The sequence below is a fragment of the Cololabis saira genome, chromosome 24, assembly GCF_033807715.1.
Source record: "Cololabis saira isolate AMF1-May2022 chromosome 24, fColSai1.1, whole genome shotgun sequence".
Classification (NCBI taxonomy): domain Eukaryota; kingdom Metazoa; phylum Chordata; class Actinopteri; order Beloniformes; family Belonidae; genus Cololabis; species Cololabis saira.
Genome location: NC_084610.1, coordinates 20,018,972 through 20,045,910, shown reverse-complemented (window position 1 = coordinate 20,045,910; position 26,939 = coordinate 20,018,972). Strand labels below are relative to the sequence as shown.

The following is a 26,939-nucleotide window of genomic DNA, read 5'->3' as shown; positions in this document are numbered from 1 at the left end:
TTTTTTGGTCAAATATTTTTTCGTCTTCATCCCAAAAATGTGTAACTTCACTATTGCAACTATGAAACTTGCTTACCAATGATGCAAAATCATTTTCCATTGCATCCTGCACATTGTGGACATTTTTATCCGCACTCATTAGTATCTCAAGGTCTTTAATTTTGCTTGTCAGTGCTCATATTTTTTTACATCCTAATAATTTCTCCTCTAAAGCCTTTTCATATAGCTTACAGGACCTTCAATACTCTGCTGCATTCTCCACACTTATCTGTTCCTCTTCATCAGCCGTCATATATGTGGTAGCTCAAGTTGAATGCCCAAGTTCAAAGTCTCTCTTTCAGGGAACTTCTTTCAATAAACATTTCAGACAACTTCCTAAAACGCGTTTTAAGCATTTTAGTTAAGGGTGGTAGTATGCTTGTTTCTTTGCTATTTTTAGAGCAGAGTGGTTCGTCTTTGTTTTCTCTGGACTCAGGTGTTATATTCTTATTATTTGAACGTCTCTGTGTCTTCTGAACACTTTATGATAAAGAGTGTACCTTTCTTGAAGAAAATTGTTGAAAGCTTCTTTGCTTGATTTCCTTGCAAACTCCTCCCGACCTCTGGGCAATCCAATGTAGTACGTTTTTAGCGAGTTTTTAAACTAAATATAGTGGCCTTTTTTCCGTTGCTCTGTACTATTGTTTTAAACGCAATTGAGAGTTGTTTCTAAGTTTAAACAGTTTAATAAAAAGAAAAAAAAAACGCAGTATACAAAATCACACAATCACACAAAACTGTCGCTTCCAACATCTCTGACCCCAATATCTGCCCTATTGGCTGCATCACTGTGATGCTGCATCACCTGATTGGAACCTCAAACTCAGAGTTGTTTCAACTTAATAATACATAAATTCCACTAAATACATAATTTCGTTGTTCCTGTTACCATTTTTACTTTCAACTAAATTATTACAAAATATCAAACAATGAATTTGGCTCTAACACATGACAATTGCAGAAATTGTAATTTGAGTTTTCACCTTTTACCTGATTTCCTTTTCCCCAGATAAGTGAAGTTGGCTGAGTAGCTGAAACACACAGAAGTCTGGGACATGGCTTGTACATCGCTGTCTGCTGTAGAATATGTCAAAAATGCCAGAGTCCTGCTTGTGGGAGGATTAAGGAGTCTCTCTGTGATTGTGGAGAACTTGTATCAACAAAGAGTGTTGATTGATGAAGAAGTCAGCAAGATAAACGCAGAGAAAGATGACTATGACAAAACCAGAAAAATACTGGACTTGGTCACAAATAAAGGGGAAGCTGCCACCTACGAGTTTCTCAAGATTATTGACATCACCAGGAAAAGGACTTTACCACCTCTTCTTTCCAAGAACAAACCTGATTCTTCCAGTGAGACGGAGATGTCTGACCTTCACCAGTGGATCAGCTCCTTTCCTTTCAAGGCTGACAGGCTAGCAGATGAAAAGTATTTCAAAGGTATTTAAATCTGAACTGATGAGGTGTTACAGACTTTGAAACCAGTGTTTTATTATTATTTTAACTAATACATCTTTGTTTAAATAAGCGTCTTATGTTTTTACCCACACATTTATTTTTTACTGCATTGGTTTTTCTCGTTGTCTTTATTTCAGGAGCAAAGCCGTGCCACAAATATCAAAGAAAACTCAAAGAGAAAGCACAAAAAATATCAAAAAAGTTTTGGAGTGGAAATAAAGATGTGTTTGGAGGAAACAAGAAACCTGACTTGTCGTACACGTCACTTGTATTAGACAAAGAAGAGTGTGAGGAACCATCGAAAATAAAAAGATTTAAGAGCAAGAAAAGCAAGATGCGTCGTCCTAAGAAGCTAAAGACGTACATCCCTGAGAACAAAGGAGAAATGTCCCCCGGTGTCCTGCTGAAAACACATAAAAACATCCTTTTGGTTGGGAAGCCTGGAATTGGAAAGACGGCAGTGATTTGTGAAATGTTGAGACTCTGGGCTGAAAGTGAAAACGAGGAGCTGGATTACATGTTTTACTTTGACATGAGGGAGGTGACTCAGATGAAGATCATGACCTTGGAGGATCTTCTTTTCAATGCGTACATTAAACCTGACGAGGGCAAAGATGAGGTGTTACAGGACATAGAGAAGATCTCTGATAACGTTACAGTTATGTTGGATGGAGTCACAGATCTGTCTTCACCGGTGCTGAAGAAGCTTGTGGAGGGAGACCTACTACCTGGTGCAAAGATCATCATAACATGCAGACCAGACGATGAGGAGGACACGGGTCTTGATGACCGTCTCCGAGTGGAAGTGAAAGGTTTTAGTGAGCAGGCCATAAAAGCATACCTATCTGCAACACTGGCAGATGAACACAAGACAGTTCTGAGCAATGTGGAGTTGTTAACTCTTTGTCACGTTCCCATGTACGCTCTGATGGTGGCTGCTTCCTTCTCATCAGGAGTCTCTCCACAGCCAAGGACCGTTACTGAAGTATACATTAATATTGTCCGTTTCTGTCTTCAGAGGAACAGCAACAAACCAAGCAGTAAGCATCTGAACAACTTCATCCAAACTAAGAGTGAGGGAATTCTCTCTTTAGCTAAGGTTGCTTTTCTTGCAACTCAGGGAAAGACTGTGAACCTGGAAGAAGTTTCCTCCGGAGACAGCAGTGTCCTCTCCTTCCTAAAACCTCTCATTGTGAGAGTGAGTCCTACTAAAACACTTGTTAAATATGCTTTCCTTCATTACACAGTGCAGGAGTTTTTTGCAGCACTTTGGCTCTTGAAGAATCCTGATCAAATCAAGAAAATTTTTCAGCAGAGACCCAATGATGAGATGAAACACATGACACATCTGATTCCTTTCATGTGCCAGTTGTTGAACGAAGAGAACCCTAGTTTGATAAGCTGTCTGATTCCAGCTCAGGAGCTCCAGAACACACGCACGTGGTTTTTCAAGGAGATTATTGCTTCATTTTTCTCTGATGACGTCTTGTTCCTGTGTCAGTGCTTGTATGAGTCCCAGCTTCCTGAAGCATGCATCGACCTCCTGGACAAACTGGACTACTGTCTTGACCTGAGTGATCAGAATCTGGATTCTTATCATTGCTGTGCCGTGGCCTATGTGATCAGTCAGTCGAAGGAAAAGAAAATACAGCTGCAACTTGAGGATGTGGTGGTATCAGAACAAGGAATGGAGCAACTCCTGAGATGTCATGAAAATGTCCACAGGTATGAGTGAACATGCTCTTTGTGTCACATTACTCCATACATTACAAAATGTAAAAATTATGCTTAATATTGGATATTCATGAGAAAACTGTGCCCCTTTTTAAATGTAAGGTGTGAACCACTGTCACAGCAGCTGTGGAAGATTTTCCTCCAAAGCGACTGGCAGATGGACCCCGCCCGCTTACTGAGCCTCGATAGAAACCAGCTGCACCTTCCAGTCCACGGTGAAAGACGGCTGTTTGGAAGAGCTGTGGAAGTCATAAATAAGATGCCTGCAAAGGTAAAAGTCTGCCTCTACGGGGACGGGGCAGCTGCAGTCTGCCAGAGTCTCTGTGAGTCCCTCTTTGAGGCTCTGCCAAACATCCGCTCACTCAGGTCAGTAAAACTCAGTATGTTCACTTTTACACACCCTTTCCAAACACGTGTCTTCTGTCCACTATTCTGTTGAATATTCTGATTAAATGCATTTCAGTAAAGATGGAATGTTACCACAGCGACCAGCTGAAACTGCGACAAAAGCAAAACCAGGAAAATAATGTTCACTAACATTGCTAAAATGTGGGGGGTGATGGTGGTGTGCTGCTGGCCTGATCGTTGTCGAACCGGCAGTAGAAGCTGTTGAGCTGGTTTGCGAGCTTGAGGTTGCCTGCAGGGCGTGGAGCTGTTCTTTTGAGCCCAGTGATGTTCTGCAGACCTCTCCACATAGAAGAGGGGTCAGGGTTGGCAGAGAGGCGATTCTGCAGCAGTTCGCCGGAGGATTGCTTCGCTTTCCCGATCTCCCTCGTCAGCGTATTCTTGGCCTGCTTGAACAGGGCTTGATCACCGCTCCTGTATGCATCCTCTTTGGCCCGTCTCCGGTCCCCCCCGCTGCCTCCGTGGCGGGGCGCCCCTCTGGTCTTGGAGGGGCGGTTGCTCCTGCCCGCGTCGGCGGCCGACCCTGGCTGCTATCATTATTTTCACTATACTGAACATGGACAGGAAAAGGAAAGGGTAGTCATCTGAGGAGTTCAGAAAAGAATTCTACATCAGCATATTAAAGGTCCTTAAATCAATCTACAAGCAGCTTCTTGTTCTCGTGATTAGAGCTCCAAATGTTATTCAGAAGAATACCCATAGAAAGCCCATAGAACTGTGGCCAACATGACAGGACGTGGGTTTTAAAAGAAATGCAAACACAAGAAAAGAATAGTACGTATTGAAAACAAAGATTCAAGAAAATATCCAAACAGGCTGTTTTCAGACAGAAGGCAGAGGCAGACAGAAAAGCGAATGAAGGAGTGGTCAGAGATGTGTAGGGGTGAGACCAGTTTGCCGTCAGCTTTCCAGTTTCTGGTGAGAATCAGGTCCAGACTTTTACCCCATTTGGAGGACAGGAAGTCAGTTCAGGGGTAAATGAACGTAGGAGGGACAGAAACTCCTCAGCAAAAGGTTTGATGTTAACGTCAGCCAACATTCTTTATTGTGACCATTCTGGACTATTGGTAGTAAGGTACATTTATAAAGCGGTGATCAGGGGTGTTTCTAGGCTCCCTGGGGACCCTAGGCAAGAGAGACCATGGGGCCCCCCAGAATCATGATGAATGAAGTCCAGGACCACAGATCAGTAATGAAATCTTTTATTAAACGATTATGAATAGTAAATAACATAACTGTCTTAATGCAAACTTAATATACCCACTAACGTATTACTTGGCTATGGATGTGTTTAGAAATAAAAGGCTGAATTCACTTTATACAGACTTTAATGTGCACTACATTTTTATAATGTAACATACATCGCTTACACATTCCCACTTACCACAGTCACTTTTCGTGTGCCCAGAGGGACATGTTTGCTTCATTTTATTCAAATTGTAAAACTATTGCCGCATGTTGATGCTGGCTAGTAAGGGGGCCCCATTAGGGATATTCCTGACCGTCATTGCAGAGTTTATGGGGGTTTCAAGTTGTGTCGCTAATATGTAGTGATATCAGGCGTCTGTCGGGGCCCCCCCTACTATCAACTACTTTTGATATATCTGCTCCCACTTGGATACATCATCAGACAACACAAAATCAACTTCCAGTGTTATGCTGATGACACTCAGGTCTATATCAAAACCCATCCAAATCCCTCTAAAACAGTCTCCTCCCTCAACACCTGCCTGGAGGACATCCGCTCCTGGATGAATAACAACTTCCTCCTACTCAACAGCAGCAAGACGGAGGCCATCATGATCGGTACCTCCCACCAACTCGCCAATGCTAGCACTGCTGCACTCTCCCTCAACGGTCAGCCCATCTCCCTCTCCCCTGTTGTTACCAACCTTGGAGTTAATAGTCGGGGATCCAGTCACTGAAAATTTGAGAGGACCTGTGATGTCATGCTATACTTTTTTTGTGTGTTTTTTCTATTAATTTGGCCATTAAGGTCCACAGAATGAGAGGCCTGCTCTGCCGGAAACATTGCGAAAAAAAGTTATGGCCATTTTTGTATACTGAAGCCTGTATTTTTTGACTGCGTGACGCAAACTAGGTTTATTTTCTTTAAGTGCTCAATAGGTTGGTTAGGCTGTCAAAAAATGATTCCCAGATACACAGAACACATATGTGAACAACACCAAGTCAAGAAATACACTCACAAAGTCTTTTCTAATGATTTTTAGTCATTTTTTGTACAAAAAATACAACCGTTTTTTGCATTTTTCCCAAATACTTTCATCTTTACTTCAATAGTAATCAACTTTGCCATGGGTTATGACATCAGCCAATGTCTCATTATTGTCAACAATCTTAATAGTCATTCCACAAAAAATATTATTAAAATCAAGCCTATATTAAAGAAACTGTGGTGACTTTATTACCCTTATGCTCAAAATTCCAAGGGACTTTTTTTGTTGTTGAAAAAAACTGTACCCCCCCAAAAAAACAAATTCAAAACATTTATATATTTTTATAGGAAAATAAACAGTTGTGCACAGTAGATTTGTTATGTATTAGTAAAAAAGGAAAAACATTGGCTGAATAAAATAAAGATACGTCTAATATCACAAAAATTAAAATGATCAGGAAAATAAAAACAACGGATTAACTCACTCACTCTCACTGTCTTCGAGCGTGAGTTCAACTCGTGAACATTTGTTCGGGTCCCCAGTGCAGAGACACGCAATAACACACTTGACACCGGCTCTTGCACAGGAGCATCCTCGGGCACACTTGCTTTTCTTACAGTGGCAGTATTTGCTGCGCTTGCAATGTGCAGGTTTTGCACAGAGACTCAGGTGGCTATCCTTGGTTTGAAATGGCTGAGAAGGGCCCAGGGATGCTTGGCGGGTTTTCAGCAACGGTAAACAAGGCTTTGGCGTGGGATCTTCATTAGGATCCTTGTACTGGAATATGACATGTGTTGTGCCATGTAATGTTCGTCCATCCTTTGTGTACTCTTGGAAATCAAGGTTATCAAATGCAAATTGTGTGAAGCGTCCAACCTTAAGGTTTGTTGGTATAAAGGTGCCATCCTGACCTCTCTGCTCATCAACTGACTTTGCCATTGTTGTAATATATCTCTGGGCATCCTGGTAGCTGATGCTGTTCCCAAATCTGTTTAGAAGTGTGACAGTTGCCTTGCTTCTGGTTTCCTTGAGGATGTGCAATGCGGTACCAACGTGCTTTGGTGTTGGGATGCCTGCAACTGTATGGCAGACATCCTGGGCAAGGTTAAGAACTTGTTCATGCTGCTTGGGACTGACTTTCACCCGGCCGTCCTCACCCACTTCTGGGGATGCATCTGTTATCAACCATGCCAGGTGGTTGTAGAGGTTGCTGCTCACTCTCCTAGATGCCTCCAAGTATGACATCTCCATTTGCATTGCCGTGTAATCAGTCTCACTTTCACTAGCTGAAGATGATCTGGCTTCTTTTGCAACCTTCATTGCCTGCTTTTCTGCCTTACATTGGGCCTGGAGCTCCATCCGTATTCTCTTTGCAGTATTGTAGGAGGAGACTATGGTATCATCAGGTGTTACCTCATCATCACTTTCTTCTGCATAATCTGCCTCTTGGGCTGTCTCCTTTAGTTCTTTTAACTTGGTGAGCATGCAGCCAATGCTCAGTTCTGCAGAGCAAACTAGGCTAGAGCATCCTTTCTGTGGTACAACCATTATCTTACAGTTGCCATCTACTTCATAGTGCCTTTTAAGGAGGGCTACCAAGGAGTGAGATTGGTATGATTTAACATTGTCAACTCCATGATTTGCCACGTATTTACGAAATTCATCCCTCAAAGCTGTAACAAAGAATATGGCACCATCTTTGAAAAGTGGCTCATCAATGCGAGATATTAGTTGGGTCAGTGCAGCATCATAAGGAATTGTGCCAGTACTTGTTTTTTCCTGCGTGTGAACCCGTCTTGTCAGGTAGACACTCATGCAATCCCTGTGATACCGGAAGTCATTAGCAATCATATCGGTGCACGTGTTTACATCAGGACCACGTATCTTGCATAGCATATCCTCATCTTCAAGTTGGTTTGCTTTTTTCCAGATGGAATTTTGTCTAAGTTGCAATCAAAAGGAGGGATCTATCCCCCTTGGTACTTCGGGCTCTTCCACAAATGAAGCATTCTTCCTTGTATTTGAAAGGCTGAGGCACTGAAGACCGGCTGCTTTCCCTTCAGCTGCTTTATTGAGAACTCGGGCTCCATGTTTAAGACTGCAGGATCTGCAGCAGAAAATCCAAGAAAAAAAAAACATGTTTCAGTAATAAATAAATAAACAATGGGTGCATGGAGGGAGGATAATACTTATTTTACTGCATTGTGAAGAAAGAAACCCAATAGCAATTAAGCAAGTGTTCTGATTACATTTGAAAGTTAGTCTTGGACCAATGTGCATGCCTAGATAGCTGGCAAACAGGTGGTGCAGTGATTTACTTCAAATTATTAATCATGTACTGTATATAAAAATAAAAATAAAGTACAAACCTTGCTTCAGAATAGGTTGGAATTATTGTTAATTTTAGAACCATGGACAGCGTCTCTCTCCATGTTGAGCTGAAAACCTCAGGGGTGGGGTGCCGGTGAAATTCAATTCAAACTTTATTTCAGACAATCAGGGAGTACATACAAATCATAGAAATCACACATAAAATAAATTAAACTTGAAACATTTTAAATGTATCAGTTATAAAACACTGTAGCTAGTAAACATGTCAACAAAGCTAGCTAACATACACATACCAAACAAGCTAGGTAATGCAACATAGTTGCCAAGCCCTTTCATAGAATTCAAGCTACTGCTATGAAAGTTAAGAAACAATTACACAATAAGAATAAAAGGTTTACCTGGGATGTGCTATATCCATCCAAAATATCCACTGTGTCCATGTGTTCAAATGCAGTGGAGAAAATGAGTCCAGCAAACCTCTCTTGATATAGTGACAAAACTCCCTGATTAACTTAGATGCTGTACAGGTGTGATTATTATTATTATTAACACATGTGCAATCATTGTCTGTGCAGAGAAAGGAGACTGCTAGATTCCAGTAACAGCTTAAAATGTCTATTGCCTTTAGTTTTTTGTTTTATTTTTATTTTTTCTTTTGCTCTTAGAATTTTGAGCATAAGGGTAATAAAGTCAACACAGTTCCTTTGATTTAGGCTTGATTTTAATAATATTTTTTGTGGAATGACTTTTAAGATTGATGAAAATAATGAGACATTAGCTGATGTCATAACCCATGGCAAAGTTGATTACTATTGAAGTGAAGATGAAAGTATTGAGAAAAATGCAAAAAACGATTGTATTTTTTGTACAAAAAATGACTAAAAATCATTAGAAAAGGCTTTGTGAGTGTATTTTTTGACTTGGTGTTGTTCACATATGTGTTCTGTGTATCTGGGAATAATTTATTGACAGCCTAACCAACTTATTGAGCACTTAAAGAAAATAAACCTAGTTCACGTCACCCAGTCAAAAAATACAGGCTTCAGTATACAAAAATGGCCATAACTTTTTTTCGCAATGTTTCCGGCAGAGCAGGCCTCTCATTCTGTGGACCTTAATGGCCAAATTAATAGAAAAAACACACAAAAAAAGTATAGCATGACATCACAGGTTCAACCCATTTTCAAGAGCTTTTGGGCATGTGGATCCCCGACTATAAGCTTGACTCTTCCCTATCATTCCAACCTCACATAAAACACATCTGCAAGATCTCCTACTTCCACCTTAAAATATAGCCCGACTGAAGCCATCCCTCTCCAAAGATGTCTTAAAAAAACTGGTAAACGCCTTCATCTTTTCACGCATTGACTATGGCAATGCACTTCTCTCCGGTCTACCTGGAAAATCCATCCACTGCCTCCAACTGGTTCAGAACAGCGCTGCAAGATTGCTCACCGGTACCAAAAAGTCAGCACACATAACCCCTGTTCTGGCCGAACTCCACTGGCTCCCAGTCCACTACAGGATCCAGTTCAAGGTCCTCCTGACCTTCAAGGCCATCCGTCAAAAAAGCCCCAGCTACCTAAGTGATCTAATCACTATCCATAAACCGGCACGCACCCTTCGCTCCAGCCACGCCACTCTCCTTCATGTCCCCTCTCCACGGCTCGTGACGATGGGACACCGTTCCTTCTCTGCCTCCGCCCCACGCCTATGGAACTCTCTACCTGACTACCTCAGGAATGCACCTTCTGTCGAGTCCTTTAAAACTGGCCTTAAAACACTCTTCTACAAGCAGGCTTTCCCCCTGAACTCTTCCCTTGACCCCTTTTATTCAAATATTTTTTTATTTTTTATTTTTTTTGCTGCCCACAACTTTTTATCTTACTTAGTAGCTAGGTTTTGTCTTAGTTTCTTAGTCTTGTTTTTAGTCTTCTTTGTAAAGCGCTCTGAGATCTGTCGTTTCAGGTGAAAAGCGCTATATAAATTGAAATTATGATTATTATTATTATTATTATTATTATTAACTAGCCAGTGACAACTTGGAAACGGCCCATGCGGATCCTTTCTGATGTGCTGTTGTTGCAGCGTCTAAAGCAGTTCCATTTGTAGTGGCCATTTGTCCTCCACGTGAATTATAAAAAGATTAAAAAATTAAATTAAATTGAAAAAACTCAAAAGTATCAAACTATATTGAGTCAAATCAAACGGCCACTGAGACACCTAGGGAGTGAATTTACGCAGGATATAACAAAGTCCATTGTCCAGGCAAAAAATAAAGTTTCTTGAGGTTTTATTTCACTGGAAAACAAACAAACAAAGAACAATGGCTATTTGCCGCCTCTCTTGCCCTGGTAAAAAACCATCTGCCCTCCCAGGTGCCTGCCTCACCTGTGTCTGCCAACCCTTATACGTAAACTCACCTGGTGCCTTCAAAATAAAAGCATGGTTAAGTACCAAAATAAACTTAATCAATACTAAATATCATAAATAAACTAAAGATGTGTTCTCAAAACTAAACCACAAAAACTAATTAAATAATAAATGATTAAATAATGCAAAAGTGACAAATAGCTCCATCACCATTATTTTGTTGTTGACGTCAGCCATCCCTCGGGGCCCCTTCAACTCTGGGCTCTAGGTAATGAGGCAGTTGCCTGGGATGCCTGCCCCGTTGCGGCGCCTATGGCGGTGGTCTGATGGCGGTGGTCTGATGAGGGTGGTCCGATGACGGTGCTCTGACGGTGGTCTGATGACGGTGGTCCGAGCTTTGAGAGTTTGATTGAAGATGAAGGTACTATCAGTCCCTAGCCATTAGAATTCATTTTAGAATAAATCTTTAACATTAAACATGAACTTTGAATCAGTACTGATTAAAAGGCTGCTTGCTAAGCTACTTAAAGGATATGCTATCAGGTAGAACTCGCCAAGTCCCTCCTGAATTCTCCACCATACAGTTATCAGCAGCTGTGTGTGTTCAACGATCTTCAGTCCGAGATCCCTCCATGTATCTGTGTCGGCCGTGGAAAAAGGTCTGCTTGCCTGCGTTTCCTTCCTTCTCAATTAGTGGGCAAAAACGATTCCTTCCCTCCACATCTTCCTGCTGCAGCATCTCAGTGAAACAGATATCTTCCACCTTACAGACATCTGATCCGTTGCTCCATCTCTTCACCTGTCTCTCTCCTCTGGGAGAACAGCAGGACCACTGCTCTGCTCTGGTTGTCAACATTTTTGTCACCCTGTGTACAACATCCACCACATCCTCCATTGTGGATTCCATCTCTAGGATCTTTTTCAGGCTTTCAACAATTTGCACTCTTACTACTTCATCAGTTTTTGTCATCCTAAACCTTTGGCTTGGAGGCACCACCTCATGCTGTCTTTCCTCCTGTAACACACTCTCTTATTAGCTCATTATTTTCTGTAAGGAGTTGTCTTTCGTCTCTCCATGCCCACAAGTTTGTCTTTACAGTCCTTCACCAATGGGCTCAAATAAGAGTCCTAAAGAATTTCAAAGTTTGCACCTGGAGGGGGCTTTGGTGGTCTATGGGGGGGTTACCTTGTGGCGGTGGGTGGGGTCGTTGGGGAGGTCCTGGGTGGGGGCCGCTGCCTTAGGCGTCTCTGGACCATTCCATTTAAAAGCAGTGTTTAAGTATATATTTTTTTTATTTTGATACTTAAAAAAATAAAATAAGTGGAAAACAATTTTATTAAATTTTTTATCACATGTAAAGATGGAGTCCATCCGTAGTGCTGGTTGTATTTATGCATCTGAGGTCAAATCACCACTAAATGTTTCCTTCTTGTTGTTCCAGTTTGGAGCCTGATGGGTCAGATCTTCATGGAGGAATCAGGTTTTTGGGGAATCTGTTCTGTGCAGCAGCAGAGAGAGAACAGCAGACAGGAGAGAAGATCCTGCAGCAGTTATCATCGGTTTGCAGACATAAAACATTCCCTTTTAATGAAGGATACAAGGATGAGAAACATCAGTGTGATGTCCTGCTGGATCTGTACACCCACATGAAGGACTGTGAAACTCAAACAGGATTCAGAGTTCTTCCATCATTCCAGTCAGTTTTCCAGTCAGTTCCTGCAGTCTGGACCATAAACCTCTCAGAGAGAAAGACCTCCATCCTCCTGGAAGTGTTGAAACTCCAATCAGAGAAGAAACCAGTGAAGCTGAGAGGCTGCTCACATGAAGACGATGAAGTGAGGAGTTTTCTACAGTGTCTGCCGTATATCTCACAGCTCAGGTAAACTGATTCTACTTGAATAATTACGTGAAATAATGTGTTTAAATATGTTTCATGCAGGCCTGTGTTGAAAAAATGGATTCTCCAATTCTAAATCAATTCTCATATTAATTCCTAAAAATCCATTCGTATGTCTAAAGATAGTTTTTTTTAATCATTATATCTTAGCCCGTTTAATTTTAATCCTAGTAGTCGCATAATTTAATTCATCCATGTGGAGTGAAACTATCAAACAATGAACATGGTGTCAAGTTTAATACTAGTATTAATATGTTGCATATCTACACAGTCATGTAATTCAGGTAACAGCTCAAAAACATTTTAATAACTTTAACCCAAATCAAATTGAATCGAATTGTGATAATCGATTCTGAATCTTAAGAATCGAATCGTTTTGTAACATTTGAATTGATCCCCAGCCTTAGTTTCATGAATCTTCACATCGTTTTTAAAGCTTAAATAATTTCAGGGTTTACATTTTTGATCAGTGTTACATTTACATATTGCGACTTTATCCATGTGAGGTCATCCATCCATAAATGTGCACTTTTCTGTAATTATTTTAACTTGTAAAAGTCTGCAGATGGTGCAGTTGGAAGAGGGGGTTTAAACTCTGACTGATCTAAATCCATCACAGGACTCACACAGACACAATCGTGCACTTTTCCAGTCACTTCTCCATCCAGTTTAGACTCATCAGTTCAGTTCACTTTGGTGTGAGACCTCAGTGCTGCTGCAGCATCCTGCACCAGGTTATAGTTCATCTCTGCTGCATTCCACAGTAAAACATGCTCCTCTTTACACCACTACATTCAGATTTGTCTTCAGTTTCACCACAAAGATCGTTCATATACACTTGATGTGTTTCATGTCGTCAGTAAAGTGACAGTTACAGTTGAGTTTTCAGTGATGTCTGACTGGATTATTCTGAGTTGTGAGTCAGTAACAGTCTGAAAACAATGTTCATCTGCTCTGGTGAAAGATGTGTTCACATGGCATTTCATCACAAACATGACACACATGTAAAGATGGAGTCCATCAGTAGTGTTGGTTGTATTTATGCATCTGAGGTCAAATCAGCACTAAATGTTTCCTTCTTGTTCCAGTTTGGATCTTAAGAGGTCAGATCTTCATGAAGGAATCAGGTTTTTGGGGAATCTGTTCTGTGCAGCAGCAGAGAGAGAACAGCAGACAGGAGAGAAGATCCTGCAGCAGTTATCATCAGTGTGCAGACATGAAACATTCCCTTTTAATGAAGGAGACATGTATCAGTGTGATGTCCTGCTGGATCTGTACACCCACATTAAGGACTATGAAACTCAAACAGGATTCAGAGTTCTTCCATCATTACAGTCAGTTTTCCAGTCAGCTCCTGCAGTCTGGATCATAAACCTCTCAGAGAGAAAGACCTCCATCCTCCTGGAAGTGTTGAAACTCCAATCAGAGAAGAAACCAGTGAAGCTGACAGACTGCTCACATGAAGACGGTGAAGTGAGGATTTTTCTACAGTGTCTGCCGTATATCTCACAGCTCAGGTAAACTGACTCTACTTTACAATAAAACTTTAAATAGTCTTTTGTTTGGAAGAAAAAATATGCTATTTAAGTTTTCAATTACTGTATTCTACTTTTCTTGAACACTTTTTAAATATGGCTTTTACAGCAGTATACCCTAATTTTTATGATTTATCGTTTTTCGCAACTTTTTTACATTCATTTTAATGGTTTATGCCATAATTTTGCAACGCCTTTTATAGACATATGGCGCTTTTCCACTAGCACCTACTCAGCGCGACTTGACTCGCCACGCCCCCGTTTTGCGCTTTTACACTAGGGGTAGAGGCGTGCCAAGTAGATACTTTTCTGTATCTACTCTGCCGAGGTTCTAAGCGGCTGAGTCGGGCTGTGATGTCATCACACAACAGCCACCGATTCGTCAGGGGGTTGGAGTCAGACGTTTGAATCAGGAAGCGGGAATCAGCGCAAGAGCGGCTCGCGACTTCTTCATTTTATTCGACCAGCAATGGCAGCAAAAGTCTGTTTGGTGATCCAACTCTGAGGTGCAGATGTTCATAAACCTGGTGGCTGAGGAGAGAATTAAAAAGGATCTAGACGGGCAATAAGGAACGACCAGATCTACCAGGAGCTCTGTCACTTCATAGCTGCTCACGGCTCCAGCTGACTTTTCAGCAGCACCGAGACAAACAAACAAAAAAAAAGCGTTGCTGCTTGAAGCTTCTTTTACTATTTTTTATCTTGATATGGAACACAAGCCACAGACCCAGCAGCACATCTATCATCGTACATCACAGCGCGGATCCAAGCTGCAAACGTGTTTAAACTTGATGTCTTCTACAACAGAAAGCGGCTGATGAGCAAAACATATGAATTCATTACCTTACAATGTAGTTCTTTATTTTTCTTCCTGTCGTTTATAAGTCTCTGTTACAGGTGTTACAGCTGAGTAATTAGTGCCGTTGCGCGCGCTCCTTTTTTTCTTCCTCCCTTTTTTCTGCTGCAGCCAACTTTGAAAACTCAATATACTCGTGTGAAGAACTTTCAAATGTCTAATAAGCTTTGTTGTGTTGAAATTATTTTGTAATATTACTCCTCATGGTATCTCCTTTGGACACACTTTGCAAAATGTAAATTTGTTGTCCTTTTCAGACATTGTAAAACTCCCGCACTGGCGAGGCCGGTCATGCCTCCTCGGGACCGCTCGGTCTGAGATGCGGGAACGCCCGCGCGGGCGGGGGTTTGTTGTTGTAAACGTCATCAGATCGGCCGCTCTGAACTATTATTTTTCCGATCTCCGATCAAAGCCGATAGGGCCATTATCGGCCCGATCCCGATCGGGGGCCGATCGATCGGTGCATCTCTACCGGTGGTGCAGTTGGAAGAGGGGGTTAACGCTCTGACTGATTTGAATCCATCACAGGACTCACACAGACACAATCGTGCACATTTCCGGTCACTTCTCCATCCAGTTTAGACTCATCAGTTCAGTTCACTTTGGTGTGAGACCTCAGTGCTGCTGCAGCATCCTGCACCAGGTTATAGTCCATCAGGGCTGCAACGATTCCTCCAGTACTTTGAGGAACTCGATGACAAAAGATGGAGGAATTTCCTCTGCCTTTAAGCCTTGTTTAATTAAAAGATACATTTAAAGCTCACGTTTCGCAAGGATTCTTCTTAGTGTGACAATGTGCTTACAGGTATGCGTCCCGTATAAAGCAGAAGATGGCGGCGGGTTTCTCGTAACGTGTGTGAACAGTTTTGTTGTAAAGACGCCGGGATCGAAAACAGTGATGCAATAATGAGCAAACGCAGCAAAACGAAAGTAGTAAGAGGAAGAGACAGAAGACGTGGAAGGTGTGGGATCATTTTAGATTACAAATTAGGGACAACATCGTGGTGTGTGTACATTGTACAAGACTCTTCAAGCATTTCTGTTTAAACGCTGCACAATTTAAAAGCAGTGTTTAAAAATATTTTTATTTTATATGGATACTTAGAAAAAATGAGTGGGAAACCTTTTTTTTTATCACATGTAAAGATGGAGTCCATCAGTAGTGTTGGTTGTATTTATGCATCTGAGGTCAAATCAGCACTAAATGTTTCCTTCTTGTTCCAGTTTGGATCGTAGGAGGTCAGATCTTCATGGAGGAATCAGGTTTTTGGGGAATCTGTTCTGTGCAGCAGCAGAGAGAGAACAGCAGACAGGAGAGAAGATCCTGCAGCAGTTATCATCAGTGTGCAGATATAAAACATTCCCTTGTAATGAAGGAGACATCGATGATGATGATGATTATTACATGTATCGGTGTGATTTCCTGCTGGATCTTTGCACCCACATGAAGGACTGTGAAACTAAAACAGGATTCAGAGTTCTTCCATCATTACGGTCAGTTTTCCAGTCAGTTTTCCAGTCAGCTCCTGCAGTCTTGATCATAAACCTCTCAAAGAGAAAGACCTCCATCCTCCTGGAAGTGTTGAAACTCCAATCAGAGAAGAAACCAGTGAAGCTGAGAGGCTGCTCACATGAAGACGGTGAAGTGAGGAGTTTTCTACAGTGTCTGCCGTATATCTCACAGCTCAGGTAAACTGATTCTACTTGAATAATTACATGAAATAATGTGTTTAAATATGTTTCATGCAGGCCTGTGTTGAAATAATTGATTCTCCAATTCTAAATCGATTCTCATGTTAATTCCTAAAAATCCATTCGTATGTCTAAAGATCGTTTTTTTTAATCATTATATCTTAGCCCATTGAATTTTAATCCTAGTAGTCGCATAATTTAATTCATGCATCTGGTGTGAAACTATCAAACAATGAACATGTCGTCGAGTTTAATACCAGTATTAATATGTTGCATATCTACAGTCATGTAATTCAGGTAACAGCTCAAAAACATTTTTAATAACAATAACCCAAATCAAATTGTGATAATCAATTCTGAATCTTAAGAATCGGAATCGAATTGTTTCATAAAATTTGAATTGATCCCCAGCCCTAGTTTCATGAATCCTCACATCGTTTTTAAAGTTTAAATAATTTCAGGGTTTTCATTTGTGATCAGTGTTACATTTATATATTTTGACTTTATCCACGTTAAGTCATCCACCCATAAATGTGCACTTTTCTGTAATTATTTTAACTTGTAAAAGTCTGCAGATGGTGCAGTTGGAAGAGGGGGGGGGTTTACACTCTGACTGATCTAAATCCATCACAGGACTCACACAGAAACACAATCGTGCACATTTCCGGTCACTTCTCCATCCAGTTTAGACTCACCAGTTCAGTTCACTTTGGTGTGAGACCTCAGTGCTGCTGCAGCATCCTGCACCAGGTTATAGTTCATCTCTGCTCCATTCCACAGTAAAACATGCTCCTCTTTACACCACTACATTCAGATTTGTCTTCAGTTTCACCACAAAGATCGTTCATATACACTTGATGTGTTTCATGTCGTCAGTAAAGTGACAGTTACAGTTGAGTTTTCAGTGATGTCAGACTGGATTATTGTCTGAGTTGTGAGTCAGTAACAGTCTGAAAACAATGTTTATCTGCTCTGGTGAAAGATGTGTTCACATGGCATTTCATCACAAACATGGCACACATGTAAAGATGGAGTCCATCAGTAGTGTTGGTTGTATTTATGCATCTGAGGTCAAATCAGCACTAAATGTTTCCTTCTTGTTCCAGTTTGGATCTTAAGAGGTCAGATCATCATGGAGGAATCAGGTTTTTGGGGAATCTGTTCTGTGCAGCAGCAGAGAGAGAACAGCAGACAGGAGAGAAGATCCTGCAGCAGTTATCATCAGTGTGCAGATATGAAACATTCCCTTTTAATGAAGGAGACATGGATCAGTGTGATGTCCTGCTGGATCTTTGCACCCACATTAAGGACTATGAAACTCAAACAGGATTCAGAGTTCTTCCATCATTCCAGTCAGTTTTCCAGTCAACTCCTGCAGTCTGGATCATAAACCTCTCAGAGAGAAAGACCTCCATCCTCCTGGAAGTGTTGAAACTCCAATCAGAGAAGAAACCAGTGGAGCTGACAGGCTGGACAGATGAAGACGGGGAAGTGAGGAGTTTTCTACAATGTCTGCCGTATATCTCACAGCTCAGGTAAACTGACCCTACTTTACAATAAAACTTTAAATAGTCTTTTGTCTGGAAGAAAAAATATGCAACTTAAGTTTTCAATTACTGTATTCTACTTTTCTTGAACACTTTTTAAATATGGCTTTTACAGCAGTATAACCTAAGTTTTATGATTTATCGTTTTTCGCGACTTGTTTACATTCATTTTAATGGTTTATACCATAATTTTGCAACACTCGCCACGCCCCCGTTTTGCGCTTTTACACTAGGGGTGGAGGCGGGTGGAGACGTGCCGAGTTGATACTTTTTCTGTATCTATTCTGCCGAGGTTCTAAGCGCCCGAGTCGGCTGCATCTAACGTCCTCACAATACACTCCACCGATTGGTCGGGGGGCCGTCAGATGTCTGAGTCAGGAAGTGCAAGAACGGCTCGCGGCTCACATGTTTTTAACAGCGTTAAAAACATGTTTTTACAAACTGACAGTACAAACAGTAACTTGCGCGTCAAAAACTCATAACTTAGCCACTATAATAAAGAATAATATAATGATAATGTAATAATCAGGTTGCCGTCCAGCAACCAAAATGTTTCGATTTCACATTATTCAAACGTTCCGATTTACATTATTCTGGTGAGATCTTAAACAACTTTGCAACAACGAGCAAGCGAGTGATTATGTACATTCACTGAGTGAATATTATGAAAGTAAAATATATATTTCTCGCTAGAAATGTAATCAAAACATTTTTTATGCAGACACTAACTCAAAATATTGATTTGTTTCACTAGAAAATGAGAAATGTCTGCCATGTTTTTTGGTGTCTCGGCCCAAAATCTTGAAAGTCACCTGACTTGGACGCAAAACAAATAGTCAGAAAACTGTAACAGTTATAAAATTCAAGGGCTATTACTGTAACCCCTCTATGTTTTTGCACTTTGGACCAACGTAGGCAGGAGCTTTGTCACTTCATAGCTGCTCGCGGCTCCCAGCTGACTTTTCAGAAGCACCGAGACAAACAAACAAAAAAAAGCGTCACCTGCTTGAAACTTCTTTTACTCTCATTTTTTAACTTGATATCGAACACAAGCCACAGACCCAGCAGCACATCTATCATCTCCTCCAGGTTCTACATCTTTAGTGTTGTTGTCTTCTCCATTTAGATACACAATCAAATACGTCACAGCAGCTTCACTCCAACCTCCTACTTCTCATCTGAGTGTCTAAAAACAAACGAGGACGAGTCGAGTCACGCTGTGTAGGTACTAGTATAAAAGCGCCAATAGATATATACATTTTGATCTTGCAGGGTGACATATAAAGACATAACTTTTGTTTAACAAAGGGGGTGCTTGTTTAGTTATTAAAGGGATATTAATATTTGTAATATTAGTGGCAGTTATTAATAACGTAAATCATTTATCAAAATTAATTCATCAAAACAGAGACCTCCTGAATTTCAGGAATTAATAACTAAACAGCACAATCAATCTAAAAATAGCTGTTATTCTTTGTTCCAGCCGTCACCAGGGGTGGCGCTATAAGTAACACAGAAGGAAGGAGTCGCAACACAGACCTGTACAACCATCAAATGTTATAAATATGTGAAAAATAACCAGAAAACAACTTCTGTCATTCAAATAAATCAGAATGTATTTACACAAGTAATAAACATGGTGAAACATCAACACTTGGAAGAAAGTTTGGATATCTAAAGAACCAGACATGAAACCGAAACATCTGTTCATAAACGTGCATGTGTGACAAGACGATGTTCATACCAGCATGGGAGGAGGGAGACCCTACCAGGTTCGTAATGACCCAACAACGTAGTTCCCAGGATCAACACAAACCCGTCCACCACGGGTGAGGTGTGCACATGATAAATAAATGAATCTGTTCAGGCCTGAGGCGCCTCTACAGTGGAACTTCAATACTTGCTTGTTTTAATGGATCAAAACTTCAAAACTAAGATGTGACTTTATTATAATGGATATTTTACCTTTTAAAACAAATTATTTTTTTTTCTAAACTGCAGACTGAGTGAAGAGAATTTCCAGCAGGTTCTGGACCTCCTGCTTGAGATCCCGGACCAGGAATTGATGATGTCCAGGAGTAGGTTTGATGTAGACCTGACCTCGTGTTGTCTGACCTGGGATCTTCTTCACCATCTGCTGCAGAAGTCGTCATCTCAGACCATCATTGTGGATCTGAGGAAGAACCGCTTCTTACAGCAAAACCCTGGACGTCTGCTGCCATTTTTGGACCAGATTTTGTTCAGAAGGTGATCAGTTTTTATTTGCATAAAGTGTTCCTCCTCTTAAATCATTCGTCTATCATCGGTACTTTCTACAGTCTGGAACTAAATACTTCATGAATACACGGTTTGATCCCAGGCCCGGTCCCGTCTTCGTGAAGACCTTCATCAGAGAACTCTACAGAGCTCGTGCTCATCACATGATACCCAGTTTCCTGAGGTCGTTGGATCATGTGATCAGTCTGAGTTGCACAGAGCTGGACTTGTTGGACTGTGATGGTCTGCTCTTCATCCTCCAACACAGTGATGTTGTTAAACTGAACCTGATGTGGGCCTCCATCCCAACAGAGAGAACAGAGTCCATCTTCCTCAGACTGGACCGGGTTTCTCATCTCAGGTCAGATGTTAGACAGTGACTACGTTTACATGCAGTCAAAATTCGGGTTATTGCTAATATTGTGGTTACTGAAACATTCAGAATATTCCGTTTCCATGCGTGAGCAAACAGAGTTATCCCTGTTTACATGGTAATTAATCATTGGGGATATCTCGATCAAACCAGCGACGCGCGGGGAACGTGATTAGCGTCATTTCCGCTTCTTCTTCCTGTGTCCAAATTTAAAAAAAATGCTGCTTTGCGCAACTTTTCGCTCACCTTCTTGTAAATATCACTATCCCAGTACTTTCTACCGTCTACAAATGCCAAAATGTTCATATCCTTCATTACATTTATGAAGTGATTAGTCTCCTCCTCACTCCAAAAGTGTGGCGTGGTCTTGCGTTTCGCCGTGTTTAGAAGAATATTCCGTTTGGTGTTTACATGACCGAATATTCGGGTTTTAAAAGGAGTAACCCAGGGGTCATATTCGGGTTTTTAAAAACCCGAATATGAGCAAATTCGGGTTATTCAAAGGGGTTATTGGTGTTTACATGGCCGTGCAAATTCGGGTTATTGCCAATATTTGGGTTTTAAAAGGGTTATTGAGTGCATGTAAACGCAGTCTGTGTTTCAGTAACATTCACATTCTTCACTGATACAACTGATCATTGAGGGTACATTTCTTTTATTTGGTGTATTTCTGCATCACTGCTGCCACCAGTGTGGACAGGAACCAGCTGCTGGGGTTCATCCGCTGCTGCGCTGCCTCTTCCAGCCAGCAGGAGGCAGCGTCAGGTCTGCTGAGGACTCTGCAGCACAAGCTAGATCTGTCCTGGTCGTCCTGTGTGGCGCTATCAGAGGACGATCAGGCCGAGCCTTCAGGTCTGACTGATGGAGACTGCAGGGCCATCTCTACCATCCTTAGATGCAGCACCCAGGACACACAGCTCCTCCTGACCGGCTGGCAGGTGAAGGACAGCGGCTTGGACCTGCTGTTCCCCGTCCTGGACAGGGTCCGTCTCAGGTGAGGGACACCACCACTGCACCTGAACCCCCATGGAGGTGAACAAGCTTCTAACTGAGTGCTCTCTGCTGCGTCTAGTGTCAGTAAGCCTCTGCTCCTCCAGCTGCTGTCCCTGGTTCCTGTGAACAGAGAGACGGACACGGAGAGACGGGCGGAGTTCCTGAGCAGATCTCTGGGTGGAGAGCTGGATCTGAGTCACAGCACACTGGATCAGCGGCTCTGTGCAGTTCTGAACCAGATGATGGACATCTGTGAAGACCTGGCAGAGCTGGACCTCAGTCACTGTCAGCTCACAGACCATCTGCTGTCCCTGCTCATCACCCAGCTGCACAAAGTCCACGTCCTGGAGTGAGTGTCACCAACCCCAAACACACTTCAGCTCACGATGCTGCATCCACATGTCGAAAAACAACACGCAACTTATTTTCCCCTTCATTGTTTATTTTACAAATATTTAGGCCTAAATAAATAAAAAATATATCACTTTGGCCATAATGAAAATTATTTTGGAAGTCCAGATGGTACGTTACAGCCGCTAATCATTAGGAGCTGCATATTAACACAATACTAGCAGGGAACAACAATAGCAATACTCTCAGGGAATTCATTCTTGGAGTACTTCTGGAAAATTTTTAAAACTGTTTATAAACTATCTGGAGTCCAATGTTCTGCAGTGAAACGGATTATTGACAAGAAAACTATCAGGACAGCCGTCAATCTTCTAAAGAGTGAATGTCTCAGAACCTTTGGGATGGTAAACCTTACAGTGCTTGGAGAAATATGAAAAGTGTATTTGGGTACTTAGAAAAGCGCTATAAAACTATGTATGTATTATTATTATTATTATTATTATTATTATTATTATTACTTAATGATTATTATTATTATTATTATTTATTTTTTATTATTATTATCTGAGAAGAACATGAACGCACAACTGAGGTTGACAAAACTGGATCTGAACAGACTGTATCATCTGTACGGCAGAGCAGTTTTATTCTGAAGGGCTACATGTGTTTGACAGCAGAATAAAACACAAATGTTCCTGTTTGTGTTCCAGTCTGAGTCATAATCTGATCTCTGATGCTTCCACTGATGTGCTGCTGCGGCTCGTCTCCATCAACCCCTCCATCAGCTCTGTGAGGTGAGTAAACCTTCCTCATCATCATCATGTGTCACCAGATTAGCTCACGTGTCTGATCTGTTCTCTTCTTCTTCTAGACTCTTCAACAACAACATCACAAACATGACAGCCTTTAGGAGACACCAGCAGTTTGAAATCTGGTGAAGCATCCGCCACTCAAGGGTCCTGTCACCACCAGCCCTTAAAACCCGTCTCCTTGACGACATCCATCCATCTTCTACACCTGCTTCCTCCTACTCAGCGTCTCAGGGGTCTGCTGGAGTCTGTTCCAGCTCTCCTCAGGGTTTATCCGGATACGTCCGTCTCAGGGCTTCGTGACGACATACCTCTCGTTTCTGAGCTGCTCCTGTCATGGAGATCATGATGATGTCACTGTAATGAGTTTATTTGACCCTTTTATTCTCTTTTGATCAAAGATGTTAGTGGTGTTGGGATGTTTCAGCTCAGTTGTGGATCAATGATCCAGGAAACAGCGCCAGCTGGATCCACTCAGGGCATTCATTTGTACTATATATGTATAAGTTTCCTTTGAAGAGTCTTGAAAATAAACAACTTTGGACAAAGTAATTTAGTGTTGTGTTTTCCTGGAACGGGACTCTGGGAGCGGAAAGGAACTTTAACTCTATGAAAACTGACTTTTGGAGCTTTTGTCAGTAAACCTTGTCGGTGAATTCATCACTGTCAGAAGTTAGATGCTCTCACATGTTCAGTAAGTTTTCTCTCCTGCTTCTTGAACGTTAACTTCAGTCAGGAATTACTTGAATCTTTGTGACCCAGCCAGCGATAAAATGCTGAGAGCTTCTTAGCCCTAAAGTGTCTGTTGGAGTTGGGTCACACAGTTTTTTGTCCACTTGGTTTTAAAGTGATACTGCGGTAACTGAACTGTTAAAAACAGGAATTATTTAAAGTTCACTTAAATAAAGTCTTGCCACAGATCATTGTCTAGAAGTCCAGACAGGCTGTCAGCAAGTTTACATCATCTTTGCAGGTCAAATCAATCAAATCCAAATCAACCAAATCAAACTAAGATGTCTAATGATGAAATGAAGCTCGAATAAAATGTTAAATTCAGAAACTTCAAGGGATATAAGTGAAACTCGCTCTTCTTATTTTGAAAAACACAGTTTAAAACTTTTAATTTTGATTGTCAATTATAATTTGATAGTTTTCAGTACTTTTTTATTTCTTTTAAAAATCTGCTATGACCGGAAGTACAATTTTTACATCACATATAAAATATATTCTTCCTGTATATTAATGCTGAATAACTTGTGAAAAGAAAATGTTTGGTAGGTTTATTGTGTTATTGTTATGTTGTTAGATTCTCCAAATAAATTGAAAATCTTTCTAGTTTCAGTTTGAAAAAAAAAAATGAGACGTTGCGACAAATACATTTTTGCTAAAACCCTCTTTTGTCATTTATTTTGAGGTATTATCAAGTATTTACGCTGTCTCCACGACTAATAAACCTGAAAAAATAGGAAAAATATTAATTAAATTAAATCACTTTTATCAAATTTGACGGTCTCCGTCATTTTATTTTGAAACAACAGGATGTTCAGTTTGATTATAATGACCTTTTCTTCAGAGCATGGCGTCCTGCTGCCACCTGGTGGTGATATGTGGTAACTGCAGTAGGCTTAATAGTATTATCAGAACTGAAAATGAGAAACATCTTTTCCTTATTTTCCTAGATGCTTTTTTGATTTAAGTCCCGAAATATATATTTATTTTTCAAGTAGTAGGCTTATAGTAATAATGAGCTGTTAGGTTCTGTCCAATTATTTAAAAAGTGAATAGCAAAATGTGTACTCGGACTCATTTTTGATAAAAGCTCCAGTTCTGACATATCAGTGCACCACAGTATGATCAAGTTATATTTTTAGACGGACTGATAAAAAAAAAAAATCATCACCTTGATATATTCTTGAACAGTAAAAATCAAAATTGAATGAAATGAAAAATGAAAAATAAAAGAAAGAAAAAAGTCATACAGCCAAATAATAAACCTTTTATTTATTGGATGGCTTCCTCCTGCCACCTGGTGGTGGTATGTGGTAACTGCAATTAGTGTAAAGCTGGAAGAATCGTCATATAAAAGTGTTTCCTGATATTCTTTTCAAAATAAAATTGACGGAAACCAGCAAAAACACCTGAACGCCAACATGCCTGACTTGACTGTCGTGACAGCCAAAGATGGATCGAATACTTTATATAAATTACAGTCTGTTTGAGAGGTCTAATCAGAGTCTAATAACGAACTAGCTGAGTTTGTTCTGATTGTGTTTGAAGTAAAGTAAAGTTCAAGTACAAATAGAAATAAGGAGTGATTACTGGTCTACTACTCGTACTTTGCAAGCTTGAACTTTACATTTCATCACTAAAATCATGATAATAACAATTGCAAATATAATAAAATCATGAATATTCTTTCTCTGAATAGCTGTTTTACGAAACTCTTACTACTACTAACACTAATAATCTAGGTGAAAAACAGAGCCTAAAGAATCTTTATTTGCTATTGTCATTTTATTGTCATTTTTGTCCTTTAAAGTGTAGTTTCTACTGTCGCCACAAGAGGGCGGTATGTTGTCAGATTCAAATGTATCGAACTGACTGCAGAAAAATTATACATGGAGCAAATATAATTTATTATTTTTTTATGTAATTTTCTTAGTGGTGTTGTTAATAAAGCTAGTCATTGTGATGGTACATCAACTTACAACAGGTTTAATGAACCTCTGTCATGGTCTGAGGGCCACAGAGCACAGTGTTTTCTGGATGGAGATTTTACATTTATGAAATCATGTATCATCAAATCACCAAAGTATTTTATAGCCATATTCCCTTCAAAAAGACTGTGTCTAGGTATACCTATACAAATAGAGTCCGCCTGGTAATATCCACACTAAAACCTTTATAAAATCCATGTGCTTTAAACTATTCTCATGTAACTTGGTACAGTTGTAGTCAAGGAGTTGCTGAATCCAGGCAGTGGTGTCTTTATAATTATTTCCATTGCTACCATGGTGTTTTCCACTGTGCAAAAAAAAAAAAAAAAAAAAAAAAATGGACGAGAATAAAAACAATTTGCTCAGGCATGTGGACATTCACAATTTTTCGGACAGTGGAAATGTATGCTGTGAGGTTTTAGCTATCCATTCAGACCAAGATCATGCATATTTTCCTTATAATTGGGTGGAGATATTGTTGATTTAATTTGGATAGACCTGCTCAGGCAACATTCACCTCCAAAATCCCAAGGGGTGAACATGTTAAAGTTGTGAACTGTATTGAGCTGGTTAATCATGAACTATTTTATCTTATTCATCAGAATTACAGTTGTTATATCACTTTTCTGACACTAGATAGCAGCAACAGACAAGAGTTCAGTAAACGGCTGTCCTCTACAGCGCATGCGCCGCCGTTACTTTCAGTTACAGCCGGCTTTAAGAAAAAACACCTGTCTTCTTCTTTATCTTCGTCTTTCATGGTTTTCAGGTGAGTAATATGTAAAACAACAAATATATATGTTTCATATTTTACATAGTATTGTGAAAAAAGTAGTATCAGTTGTTGTAGACCATATTTGTGTGATTCTTGTCAGTGTTAAGAAGAAACAAAACAAAAAAAAAACGTCCACTTAAGTTTCAGTTTCTACTTGTTTATTAGCTCGTTCACAACTGTCCTATTTCATTTTATATGGCCTCTAGAAATATTCAGGTAAATGTTTAACGTCAGGTAAATGTTTAATGTTGTAAAAGGTTGTTATAAATCGCTTAGTCTACTACAGTGTTTCTCAATCCTGGTCCTCGAGTACCACTGTCCTGCATGTTTTAGATGCTACCCTGCTTCAGCACACCGTGATACAAGTACCTGTGTCATCAACAGAACTGTGCAGACCTTGGTGACAAGCTAATTAGGACCTTTAATTAGAATCAGGTGTGTTGGTGCAGGGAAACATCTAAAACATGCAGGACAGTGGTACTCGAGGACCAGGATTGAGAAGCACTGGTCTACTACACTTAGAGTTGCCATCTTTCAGAAATAGGATTAAGGGACGCCCCGATTTCAGCCGCGCGAGTATGGAGTAAGATCACTTCCAAAAAGATGTGTCCATGTTATAA

At 40.5% G+C, this 26,939-nt stretch overlaps 1 protein-coding gene across 1 annotated transcript; it reads left to right on the top strand.

The window, feature by feature from the left end:
• The first annotated feature begins 1,385 nt into the window (after window positions 1-1,385).
• LOC133424841 (uncharacterized) lies at window positions 1,386-23,372 on the top strand. Its single transcript, XM_061715376.1, has 13 exons — window positions 1,386-1,479; window positions 1,635-3,222; window positions 3,334-3,597; window positions 11,960-12,397; window positions 13,504-13,932; window positions 16,031-16,495; window positions 17,605-18,033; window positions 20,047-20,292; window positions 20,405-20,662; window positions 21,366-21,668; window positions 21,747-22,016; window positions 22,729-22,812; window positions 22,890-23,372. Exons 1-13 carry the CDS (start codon window positions 1,404-1,406, stop codon window positions 22,954-22,956), a joined length of 4,917 nt encoding a protein of 1,638 aa, XP_061571360.1. The 5' UTR covers window positions 1,386-1,403; the 3' UTR covers window positions 22,957-23,372.
• The last annotated feature ends 3,567 nt before the right edge of the window (window positions 23,373-26,939 follow it).

What these genes read in the sequence shown, in the direction of transcription:
- LOC133424841 (XM_061715376.1), top strand. Translation starts at nt 1,404, where the DNA reads ATGTCTGACCTTCACCAGTGGATCAGCTCCTTTCCTTTCAAGGCTGAC. An exon ending in CCGTATATCTCACAGCTCAG is followed by an intron (nt 12,398 to 13,503) that starts GTAAACTGATTC and finishes TTCTTGTTCCAG; the next exon opens with TTTGGATCTTAAGAGGTCAG. An exon ending in CCGTATATCTCACAGCTCAG is followed by an intron (nt 18,034 to 20,046) that starts GTAAACTGACCC and finishes TCTAAACTGCAG; the next exon opens with ACTGAGTGAAGAGAATTTCC.